The 13,319-nt window shown below is 41.9% G+C and overlaps 1 protein-coding gene across 1 annotated transcript in view; it reads right to left on the reverse strand.

Moving 5' to 3' along the window:
* The window catches only part of TGFBR3 (transforming growth factor beta receptor 3), a 173,588-nt gene that overhangs the window by 58,042 nt on the left and 102,227 nt on the right, over nt 1–13,319 (reverse strand). The window contains exon 4 of the mRNA XM_049772193.1: nt 4,070–4,253. Within this exon, the coding sequence (XP_049628150.1) occupies nt 4,070–4,253 (184 nt within the window). The remainder of the gene's footprint in view (nt 1–4,069; nt 4,254–13,319) is intronic.

Raw genomic sequence — 13,319 nt, forward strand, 5'->3', positions numbered from 1 at the left:
TATGGGACGCCGGGGAATCGAACCGCGGTCCGTCCAAGGCTAGCGCAGGCAAGGCAGGCACCTTACCTCTAGCACCACCGCCCGGCCCCCGGGGTGTAGGTTTTGACATAGCCAACTGATGGATGAAGTCAAATTTCAGTGATTCCAAAAGTGTTACTTAAAGAGGTTAAAAAAAAAAAATTCATACTTAACTGGCCACTAGGCCTTGTAAATTCTCCTCTGACCCAGTATGTGTCCCTGGGAGAATTTATGCCTCTCAAGGTAGGCAACTATTACACAGAGAATTCTGTTTAGGCAACATCAAGAGAATCAGAAGTTCAACTTTCTAACTATGATTTTAGCACATTTTCTAGTGAATTCCAAAGGGGTCAACATTCTTTCATGCTACTAAAATTCTGAATGAGAAAGACAGGCCATTATCCACAGCTCAGAATCTTTATTCAAAGGAATTGCTCACTTTGTTCCAGTAGAGCTTGATCTCAGTTGGTAGTTACCTGACTGCCAGGTCAGGAGAGTGACAAATTTCAGTTTTTTGAATTTAGCTGTGAACTAAAACTCCTCCTCAATCCATTTTGCCAAACAAAAATCTCCATCCTGGGGGCCCACTTTTGTTTTTTGAGGTTATGCTTATTTGACTCAAATTAAAAATACAGTATCATTTGATTCAAAGAGTCATAAAATTTGGGTTGGAGCTCTGGCTTTGCCATTTGCTAGTAACATGGATTTGAGCAAATTTGCTTAATCCTTCCCTAATCCCTTTGTAAAAAAAGACAGAAATAGATAGAATGTAAAAAAGATAGAATTTAACTTCACCCAAAAATGTTCTTAATTCTTGATTGTTTCTAGGAAAAAAAATAGAATGCTCTAGATTTGGAGGGTAACATTCAAATAGGTCTCTAAAATCAGTGTATGTGTAGACGTGACTTCCTATACAGTGGTCCTCTCTGACTGCCAAGCCTAATCCATAAACAATTCAGCTATACAATGTATTTAGTCCCTCTGATATATTGCCCCTCCCCCACACCAGAGCTACTCCCTCATCTCCCAATCTGGATTCATTATCTTCCCCTTAAGTAACCCTCTTTACCCTCAGTTCTTAACTTGTTAGGCACCAAGACCGACCTCCTGCCCCAATAGATTCTGCCCTTTCGCACACCCCTACAAAGCTCATTATTACTCCTTAACTCTCTCACCCCCAACCATCAGTACCCCACATTTACTCTTTTTAACTTCCGTACTGAACAGTCCTAATCACAGACCAAATTCGTGCATTGGATTTAACAACCCCCAACTATTTCAAAAGACATAAAATGGACACATGAAGCTATAACTCTTACTAAGTATTCTTTTACAGTAACGATTCTACCCACTTTTTATCTTTTCTTCTCTTTGTGAGCTGTTTAATAAGGAATTCTGGTGGAAGAGTCCCTCAGTTTAATGCTTATGATTGAACCATGTCATGGGGATTGTTGGACTTGTTCTTACGGCCCCCATATGCACCGATAATGCCACGTGGCATTGTTCCTTGTTTACATAGGCACATTAAAATGGGAAAATACTATACATACAAATAAGTTCTTATCTAATAGAGATTGGAACACACAAATCTTGTAGTGCAATGGGACCTTACACCCTGAACATTGATATAATGACCTGGCACAGGCCTCAGAAGAATGGGCATACTCCATTCACCCCTGAACCAGGGAACCTATCTACGAAACATCCAAGGTTTTTTATAACAACACCTGGAAGCAATCATCTACCAGGGAAGACCCTACCACTGCTCTGACATCGACCTGCTCAAAAGAGACTTCCCTTAACACCAAGAAGACTTGACAACAACAACGACCTGCTTACAGGACAGGGCTCTCTGCATTGTCCTTTAATTGTGAGGTGAAAGGAGAGGACGCTCTGCACTATCCTGACTGCAATGTAGGATATGCAGATTCCAGGATCTTTAATACAGAAACATGATACCAACAACAGAGACTGTGTGAAAAATAAAATGTAATGGCACTACAGACAATGACTTGGATTGGACAAACTAGTTTGCCTGGAGCCTGGAATTGGTCTTATGCCAGGAAACTTCAGGGGTAGGGTCTCCATGTATTTATCCAAGGCTTTTTCCTTTCCATCCCTCATATTTTGGTGGGCCTATGAAAACAATAATTGCTACCCTAACACCATTTTTACTGTGTTCCTTTGACTCTAATCCTTAAGAAAAACAATCCACTTAAACTTTTGAGGTTAAACTAATATGCATGTGCATGAAAATGTAAAATAGGACTTTACCTTCAATGTCTAAGGAGTTACATAAGTTTTATGACTTTAGATTGCTTTTGTGCTGCTAAGAAATATTATGTATTACAATCTGGGGACTAGTGGGACAAAGTAATTGTACATGGGTTCTGTTTTATTTTTCTTAATGTTCTTTGGCTGAAAGTTCAAAGTTAAGATATCAGCAATGGTTGGGTGCCGGGCGGTGGCGCTAGAGGTAAGGTGCCTGCCTTGCCTGCGCTAGCCTTGGACGGACCGCGGTTCGATCCCCCGGTGTCCCATATGGTCCCCCAAGCCAGGAGCGACTTCTGAGCACATAGCCAGGAGTAACCCCTGAGCGTCACCGGGTGTGGCCCAAAAACCAAAAAAAAAAAAAAAAAAAAAGATATCAGCAATGGGACTACTGAGAATTCTGTTTATGGGTGATTGTCTTTCCACTGTAACTTTACCTTGTCCTCTTTCTTTGCATCTTTGTTCTCATAATTAAAAATAAAAAATTAAAAAAAAAAGAAATAATGGTTTCCTCCTAACAAAAGGGGTAGGAGTGATGGGGAAGTGCTGTTAGGGCCTTTCCAGGACAGAACATATGCTCAGTGTCAGTGCCCACCTTTCCTGAATCTGCCAAAACTCCAGATCCAAACCAGGAGCAAACATTCAATAATGTACTAGCACAGTTTCCCTGTCTGGGAAAGAAGTGACAACTGTTGTTGAACAAATCCAACAGAGCACCTGGTCACCAAAAATTGGACTGCAGCTTCACACAAGGACCCTTTCCCTTCCTAGTCACTAATGGGACTTTCATAGACACTCAACACAAATAATAATAAAAAACATTATTAAAAATAATGAGTTTCAGAATTGAGTCACCATATATTTATATCCCTGCTCAAGGCAAGTGCAAAGGGCCATCTTTTATGTAAGTTCTAAGTTTCCTTCTCTAAGAGTTTAGTTCTTGTAACTAGCATTGGTATAAAAATAATTCAGAAGTCATATTCTTCTGTTGTTGTTCAGAACTGATCTGAAATCACAAGAACACAAACTTTCACTAGCTACAAAGGTTTGCAGAGTAACAGGTAGGAATTAGAAAGCCCTAATTTTTGTTGTGTTGTCAACGTCCTCTTCATTACATCAGCTATCAACTCTGCTTCATGCCCACAGTTGTTCAATCTCTACTCACTTCTGACTTCTGTGCAAGATAAGCTTCTAGATCCTATGCCACCCCCCATTTCTCTTGCTAAGGCAGGGGTCTCAAACTCAATTTACCTGGGGGCTGCAGGAGGCAAAGTCGGGGTGAGGCAGGGCCACATAAGGGATTTTGCTTACCGAATATTCGCAATAAAAAATTGCATTAGTAAGAAAAAAAATCGCAAAAAAACGCATTAAACATTTGCATACCCTGAATGGAACTGCTTGGGGTATGCGAATGTTTCATGCGATTTTTTTCTTACTAATGCTATTTTTATTGCGATTATTAGGTGAATAATCGCGAATACTGCGATATTTGAAGGCCAGCCGCGGGCCACAAACTGTCGTTCAGAGGGCCACAAACGGCCCGCGGGCCGCGAGTTTGAGACCCCTGTGCTAAGGGATTCCCCCATTTCTCATCTGGCCATTACCAGGCTCTTTTCTTCAGAAGACAAAGGGGACGACAGTGAGCAGAGATAAGGAAGTGAGAACTCTATCAAATTGCTGGTAGCAGCCTCCTCCAGCACTGTGTCTCCTCATCCTAATCTTGACTTCAGAAAAAGACTTGTCTTCAATCACACATTCATTAACACTTCATAAAATTTACCTTCCCCCACTTTAATGTAAATATTTCTCGCAATCTTAAGTTCAGTGAATGAAGTGACTGCTCCATATTCCTTTCGAGCCCAGTTTAAGAGATGCTCGTTGTCCTGGGGGAAACTCCTTTCTTCAGTTTTCGCTGACAGGGAGAAATTTCCTGATGAAAACTGGACTTCTGACCCCTCCGATACCTAGAGAAAAGAGATTTGCATATTTAATTTGCATTAGCCACCTGGAGTAAAATTCTGACCAGAGGAAGTACAGATCACAAAACTCATAAATATTTATTTTAACAGCAGGGAATTCAAAAAATAATCCCACAGACCGTGGAATGTATTTCAAGGGGAGAGGATATTCCCAACTATGTGAGGCTCTGAGTTTGATCCCTGGCTCTCTCCTCTTTTCCCAAGAAAAGAAAGAAACCCAAGATGATTTCTCCCAGGTAATGTGGCAGCTATGACAAGTGAGGACTTTTTCACTGTATTTATGAAAATCTTTGAGATGAGCAATTGCAGAGTGTATTGTAAGGAATTATAATCTATCAGTACAGTTGCCCAGGTATCTCAATAAATGGGATGAGTACATTTCCTAAATTTGGAGATTGGCCTTTCAAGTGATGGATGTATTTCAAATCAAGTATGATGCCATGGTTATCAGAGTCTTGCAAAGGGTTTTGGGACCAAGGTCAGTGATCTCCAAGTCCTGTTACTGCTAACTGTAATTCCAGTATTCCAGATCTGGAGTATCTGCTGAGAGAACCCCTGTCCTCAACACACACAAACTGGAACACAGCAGGAGGTTCCCAGTTCCTTACCCCTATGCACTGAGATAGAAAGAATGTCTCAGTGCAGCTGGAACTTCATATGTCCCACATGCCTTCCCAGCAGGGAGATGAATGTGTGACAGTTTATTTTGTAAGACCCCCAAATTCTCACAGATAATAAAGTCAAGAGGCTATTAGACTGATCCTAATAAAACTTTCGGGATGATTTATGCAAGTCTCACATTCTTGCTGGATGTATATAGACTTCTGCTGACCAAGCCTATTACGGGCTATATAATTAAAGTGCACAAAAAAGAGGAAACTATTATCTTGTTACTGTACAAATTTAGTTTTTGGTAAAGATGTGTGTCATCTTTATTGGCTAGTATTTATAAAACTAACTAAATTTTATCAATGCCAGAGTAAAGCCTCAGCATGTAAACCAAACAATTCACACATTCCCAAGTCAAGAATGATAAGTGCCCTGTATTAAATTTCATGTTAGCATAATTAACATCAGTAATCAAGAGATACAATACAAGAATGTAGGCATTTGCCTACCTCAGTTGAATTCCTGGCACAATGTATAGTTGGTTCCCTGAGTACCACCAGGAGTGACCCTCTGAGCAGAAAGCTAGGATAAACTCCTGGGTACTACCAGATATTTCCCCCCAAACAAAATCAAGAGCAAAACTTTAGTAATCAAGCAGTTTTCGAGGCAAATTGAGGGCAAGAAACTGGCTTATAGTAGTATTTTCAGCCTATCAAATAGTTCTTGCCATAACCTTTGTGCCAAGTATACCTATTTTCGATTCAACTATAGAAACATCTATGTTTTAGCCTTTGGCAAAACAAATTTTGAACACAATTGATTTTTCAACCTATTTCTACTATAATTGCCTTCTGGTTAAAAACTAGAAGCATCTGATGAACCTCTAATTCTCCAGGGCCCAGGCCACATCCAAATTAATTAGAATCCTTAAAAAGGGACCCAGGCATCAGGAAAATTTGAAAGTTGAAAGGGTGAGTCCCATGGTAGGCCATGACTGATTCTGCCTGATCAAGAGTAAGTGATTCTTAGCAGGAGAGTAGAGTTCTAATTTGGCATGGTGTGGGGTCCACTATAGCTTCTGTGTCAGCAGTGACATGCCCCTGAAGAAATAAGTGGAAATGTTTTGGATTGTCTTTTTTCAGTTTTTATTTATGGATTTCATCTGCTGGTACTCAGGAGGTACTCTCAGTTCAGATTCAGGTTGGGGATTGCTTCTGATCAGAGTCACTGAGAAGATCAGGCTATCTATGCCAGGGATTATACTCAGCTCTCCAGAATGCAAAGCCTGTACTCATCCATAGAGATATGTCTGTGTCCTGGAAATGTCTTTTATTTTCTCAACTAGAAAGAAGGAACTACTGAGACCGGAGCAGTGGTATAAGCGGTAAGGTGTCTGTCTGCCTTGCGCATGCTAGCCTAGGACAGACCCGGGTTCGATCCCCCAGCATCCCATATGGTCCTCCAAGCCAGGAGCAGTTTCTGAGTGCATAGCCAGGAGTAACCCCTGAGTGTCACTGGGTGTGGCCAAAAAAAAAAAACACAATAAAAAAAAGGAACTACTGATTTCTAATGAGCTCTTTGAGAATCTGTTGACACTTTGACAGATATTATAATTTAAGCATATATAAGGTCCCTTAATAGATAGGCCTTTCAATGCTACAGATGAGACTGTTAAGTAATTTAAAAGAACAAAAGAAGGGTCAGAAAGATAGTACAGGAGGTAAGGCCTTGCATAAGGCTGACCCTTGCTTCTATCCCTGGCACTATATATGGTACCCTGAATACTGCCAATGGGTCCTCAAACACTGAGCACAGTCTGAACTATCCCAATACCGCTGGAGAAAAGAAAAAGAGGGAAAGAAAGAATAAGAGAAACTTTCTTGTGTGTACTGACTTGGGAAGCCCAACATCAACTATTAATAAACTGGGCATAAGCTCTTACTATTCCCAAGAGCTACAAGCTATTGCATACCCACTCTATTGTGTGTCAATGACATCTGACCCAGTGTTAGTTAAAAGTGAGAGATGGTAGCCTAGGACGGACCATGGTTCGATCCCCCAGTATCCCATATGGTCCCCTAAGCCAGGGGCAATTTCTGAGCGTATAGCCAGGAGTAACCCCTGAGTGTCACTGGATATGCCCCCCCCCAAAAAAAAAGACAAGTGGAACAAGGGTGAGGGGAGTGTGTGAAATTTAGCTTTGACCTTGTTTTGACATCACTTGCATTAGAAAATACTCTAGAGATATATAACTGTTGAACACCATGCCAACCTGCACATAAATCCTCTGAAGTTCAGCCACCCAGCAACACAAGACTTCAGACCACGTTCATCCATTTTCTGACTTTATCATGATTGTAACATTGTCTTTTCACAGAAAACCACTTAATTGAAAAATTCATCTTTATTCAACTTGTTGCTGAAAAAACTCTGCAACCAAACAAAATCCTCTATCCCACTGCAGACACAGATCTGTGGGATTAGAGAGAAATCCTGGGGGTTCTGCTCGTCTTCATCTGTATAACAACTACTAAACAAAAAACATTAGATCTGCGGGATTAGGGAGAAATCCTGGGTCTTCTGCTCGTTTTCATTTGTATAACAGCTACTAAACAAAAGCATTAGCTTTGGGGGTCTTAGAAAATTAACCCAGGGAGAAATCACTGAGCACAAAGGTTAAAGTGCTTGTCTTGCAGGCATCACTAAGATGTGTTCCCTGAGTGACACTGGTTGTGGTGGAAAAAAAACCTAAAACCCAAAAACATAATCCATGGAGGGTGGGATCTAGGGCTCAAATTAGAAAGAAAACCATTAATCGAAAAGAGAGCAATTTCAATGTCACCTGACATCACAGAGAAGCAGATTCTTCCTGATAGGCAACCAGTGGCAGAGCCTTCATCTACCTCAACATTGTTCCAGTCCTTCTTCAAGGCTGGCAGCAAATGGCTCAGAGACTCAGGGCTAAGGAATTTGGAAAAAGAGTTAATAGCTACTCCGCAGGCACATTCCACTAAGAAGAAAGCAAAGCTGCCAGGGACAGGGAAGTGTCCCTGACTGTAGGTCTGTGGAAATTTTCATCTGCGTTCAGGCATTCATCAGTACACCTGCCAGCTGTTGGCTCTGTAGGCCCTGATGAAGATGGATGCTAACAAATGCCTTCTCGCCTGCACCCTCATTGGAGTTGTAGAACGTATTGTTATTTCTGCTTCAATAGCACCACAACCTATGAAGTACTGTCATAATTTCTGTGATTGAATAGAGGAATCTCAAGATTGAAGATTGAAGAGAAGCTTTATAATCATGAAGGATCATGAAGGAATCCTCATGATTTTTCTAGTCAGTCAGTACAGAGGGCAAGATTGGAAAAGGGGCCACTGATGTAGGCTCCAGTAGGCACTCACTTTTCATAAGACCTTGCTAGCTTCCTCAGAAAAGATGTCTGCTCTCATGTTCTACCCTTAAATTATCCACCCATTCATATGTCCTACCTGCCCCTCCCAGACAAAAGAATCCCTTCTTCTGGGGCCAGTGAGGTGGCGCCAGCCAAGGAAGGACCGTGGTTAGATCTCCCGGCATCCCATATGGTCCCCCCAAGCCAGGGGCAATTTCTGAGCACTAAGCCAGGAGTAATCCCTGAGCATCAAACGAGTGTAGCCAAAAAACAAAACAAAAACAAACAAACAAAAAGAATCCCTTCTTTCTTTCAGGAGCTAAGCCTTTGAACATCTGAGGATGTCGGCTGGCCCTGGCCATGATATGACTTCTACATCTCCAGCCCTCTGAGTTCCTTTTCAGATATCACAGAGGTCTGATCTTCACCAGGAGAGTCTCTGAGACATGGTGTCTGGAACAAGACTTGAAGTTGTGATTGTGGATTTTTGTAAATGTACTCAGTTAGTTAACCTTCTGAGTCCATTTTAGTGGGATCTGGGTGCCCCACAATTTGAGGAATTCTGTAATAATGACATGAATGTTTAGGTCAGTAGACTTTAGAAAATAAGTTGACCTAATTATGGGGACTCCTCCAATCAGTTAAAGGCCTGAAGAGAACCTATGGCTGATCTGTCTTTAACTAGGAGAGAACTCTTCGTACAAATGGCCTTTACACAGGGATATCAGCACCTCATGATCTACATCAGTCAACTTTCCCCAGATTCAGTGAAACATGAGCTTTGCAGAAACTGGTCTTGCAAACCTCCATAATCCCACAGGTCAACTTCTCACCAAAAAATCTTAATATAACATCCAGGATGACTTTCACTTGCATACCTGCTTTAATCTTGCAATTATGTCACATTAATTCTTTAAACATACATCCAACAAGTACTCAATGAGTACCTGTCAATGCATGCCATGCATTCATACCTTATAGAGAAGGTAACATCTTAGAATTGTTTTTTTTTTTTTTTTGGTTTTGGGGGTTTTGGTTTTGGGGTAGCATCCTGGCTCTGTTCTCAGAAATCACTCCTGGCTCAGGGGACCACCATATGGAATGCTGGGATTCGAACCACAGTCTATCCTGGGTCGGCTGAGTGCAAGGCAAATGCCCTACCACTGTGCTATCTCTCTGGCCCCATCTTAGAATTCTTTGTGTATATTTTACTCCAGCAAAGAAGCAGAAAAAGCAAAAAAATAAGTAAAACATTTAAGATAGTGAAATCAGGGAGATAGTCAATGGACTGGAACTGAGGTTTCTGGTTTTAGCACTTATCTCAGTATACCAGCTGACTCAGAGCTTTTGGCAGTTCCTCCTAACCCCTGACCAAGCCTGCTGCCATGTTGGTTGGGTCTGTGGTAAGGTTTCAGAGGGGTTTTGGGAAAGGGGGGGCTCAGCTTTTTGAAGATAGTGTCATACCAGAGCACCAGGCTTCCCTATATCCACTTCTAATCTCCCTGGGCCCAACTCCAAATAGACTGCTCCTAAATAAACAGACTGGTCTTTACATGGAGAAGTCCTAGGCTCAATCCCTGGCACCACATGGTCCTCTGAGGAGCAATGCTGGTAGCAATTTACTTCCTCCTTCCTTCTTCCTCTGTCACTCCTCCACCCCCTCTATCTGCTTCCATCTTCCTCATGCCATCTCTTCTTCTCATCATCCTTGGGGTATCTTTTTAAATAAGAATTACATGATATTGAAAGATTATATGGAAGCAACTTCACTGGTATGTGACCAGAGAAACTTTCTGCCTGCCTCTACTCCCATGTCATGCCTTTCTTTCACATCCAGAATTTTCCCTATGAGAGCAGGGACTTGCTCCCAGGGGCACACTACATCCCACTCTCCTAGTCTCGGGGGCCTTCTGACATCCTGTGTGCCTCTGATAAACTGCCAGGCCCTCACAGGCCTCTTCCTCTTCCTGGAAATTTCCCAGGCTCCTCGCACCTCCATTCCCCTCAGTATATAGCTGCCACTGTCACTGAGATGGATATGTCAGGGCCACTCTAGTGATGACCTAGTAATACTGGAGGAAGAGGGACACATGGCTCTGGGTACCATACTCAGGGCTTCAATGGTATATCATTGCTCAACCAGTCTATTTCATTGGCATAACTACCACCACATTTGACACAGAGCCAAGAAAGCAGCTGTTCAATATGGGGCCTAGAACAGTGCTCAGCACAAAGCTGGCACCCAATGGCTACCTGTTTATTGAAGGAAGCTCACTTATAGGGAAAGCTATGCCAGAATTTCATTCCCGGAATCCACATGCCTCACTTCCCTCACTGCCCAGGAAATGATTTCTCTTCCAGGTTTTAAAGCTAATGGTTTGATTTTTCACCCAATAACTCCAGTAAAAAAAAAAAAAAACCCAAGTATTAAAACATTTAGTAGTTCCCCATTTCTCCCCAGAATTCACTGAACTTTCCTCTTGCTTGCTAATTAAAACTCAATCCTCTGACATTCCCTGACATGACAAATGTCTTCCTGTGGGAAGGAACAGAGTGCTGAGCTCTAAGACTCCCGACCCCAGGCAGCCTCTCAAGAAGGGGCAAACACCAAGGTTTCACTGTCCCACAAACCCTAAGCTGCCAGGTCACACCCTAACCTCCACACACGACATTTATATTCAAAACTCTGGTTATGCTACCAGACTTTTTTAAAGAGCAGAACATTACTCTAACTGCCAGGACTGAGAGTTTTATTACAAGAACTTACGGCAAGGCAACAACAGCCAAGTTTGCTATTTTTTCTGGATTGAATTCAACAACCTTGTCCAAAAGAGCAAGAAAAAGCAAAAGAGGCAACCAGCCCTTTTGTTTCCACACCTGCATTTCAACTTTAACTCTTAAGGTTCTCAGCAGATGTACGGAGCCTCCAGATGTATAACCCAAACCCTAATGAAGTGAATAGATCCTGGCTCAGAGGTTCAGGCACTGTTTTCCTGGAACTGAGGTTCTTGGTTTTAGCACTTATCTCAGTACACCAGCTGACTCAGAGCTCTTGGCAGTTCCTCCTTGCCTCTCAGCAAGCCTGCTGCCATGTTGGTTGGGTCTGTGGTGAGGTTGCAGAGTGGGGACTTGAGAAAAGGAGGCTCAGCTGTGTGAAGATGGTGCCATACCAGACTATCAGGCTCCCCTATATCCACTTCTTATATCTCTGAGTCCAACTCCAAATGAATGCTTCTAAATAAACAGACCATCCTGATAGACATACAGAACAGGTTCCACTAAATCACAGGAAGTTATTAAGTATCTTCAGAAGCTATACCTCATCTATTTCAAGTCCACTCAAGTTATCTGCTCAGGGAGGCCAATTTAAAATTACAACCTACGTAGGGCCAAGAGATAATAGAGCAGGTAGGGAGTTTGCCTTGTACATAGCTGATAGGATCTCCAGCACCCCAAATGGTCTCTGGAGCTTACCAGGAGTGATTCCTGTGTCACCACCAGGAGGATCAAAATCAAAACAAACAAATAAAAATAATTATAACCCACCTTGCCAGCAATGTCCACTCTAAAAATACTGGTCCACCCAAATCTCCTTTGTTTTTATTTCTATAATACAGTGCAACAGTTATCTCCTAAGCTGCCATGTAATTCTCTTTAATGCTGGTTTTTCACTCATCTCCTTCCACTAGATCAGAAGTTCCTCCAGAGGCTGAGGTCCTAGCCTGCTCTTTTCCTAAAATGATCACAAGCAACTATAACTGTGTAAGCAACCCTTACAACTATGTAAGGGTACAGAATAGAGACTTAATCTGCTTGATGAATGAAAGGAATCCCAAGATTCAATCACTGACAGCACCTGCCTAATGTTCAGTGCTGAAAGAATTCTGGGGCATCTTCAGGAACCAGAGAGAAGTGGGAAGGAGAGCCATGATCAATTCAGTGTCTGCTGGGGTTCAGGGATGGGAATTCCTTGAATCATGGTGGCCTGGTAGACAGCCAAATGCCACTATCAGGAGATTGAAACTCATGCTGGAATGATCACTATTGTAAATGTAAAATATACACCAGGTTTTGAAAGCCTAGTATAAGAATAAAAGTAAACATATTTCATTGATTACATATTAAATATTATTTTGATTATGTTGGGTTAAATGACATAATTAAAACTAATTTTCACTTATTTCTTTGAGATTTTTTTACTTAAAGACCTAAAATAAGACATGCTAGTAATACTATTTTTTGTTGCATAAGATTGCTCCAGACATTCCCCCCATAAAGGCTCAAGGACAGAATATATTTATGAATTAATAATATCCATGCATCCATTTGATTATCTGATAAAAACCATAAACCAGAATCTGGGAGATGTTCAAAAGGCTGGAGCACATGTCAGAGCTCTGGATTTGATTCTCGAACTGCATTGTCCCTCTCAGCACCCCCTCACCTCAAGCATGGCCATGTGTGGTTCAAAAACTGGAGTGAAGAGCAGCGGAAGGAAAGGAAAAAAGTCAAGAACCAGGATGTAGGTGCTAGAGCAGTGGCGCAGCAGCAGTAGGGGTTTGCCTTGCCTGTGGCTGACCTAGGACAGACTGCGGTTCAATCCCATGGCGTCCCATATGGTCCCCCAAGCCAGGAGCAATTTCTGAGCATATAGCCAAGAGTAATCCCTGAGCATCACTGGTGTGGCCCAAAAACAAACAAACAAACAAAAAACAACAACAAACAAAACGAAAAAGAAACTCACCAGGATTAGTTCAGTGGCAGAGTGCAGAATTTGAGTAGACATCAGAGTAATGGAAAAACATAAATATCAGTAAGACATATCAAGTCCAGTGCCTCCCAAAACATGAATGAACCCCAGAGAGAAGTAGATTAAAATGCAAATTGCAGGGTCAGATGGGAATATAGTTAAATATATAAAAAACCACATTAGTCTTCTGGAAGTTAATGCATCCTCGAGGATCATCGCTGTCTAAAGGAGCGTTTCTCAATTTTTTTCTAAGTGGGGCCCCTTCTGACTTTACTTCCTTCTGTGACCCTCCTGTTCCAAC

The sequence above is a fragment of the Suncus etruscus genome, chromosome 4 (genome assembly GCF_024139225.1).
Source record: "Suncus etruscus isolate mSunEtr1 chromosome 4, mSunEtr1.pri.cur, whole genome shotgun sequence".
NCBI classification, from domain to species: Eukaryota; Metazoa; Chordata; class Mammalia; order Eulipotyphla; family Soricidae; genus Suncus; species Suncus etruscus.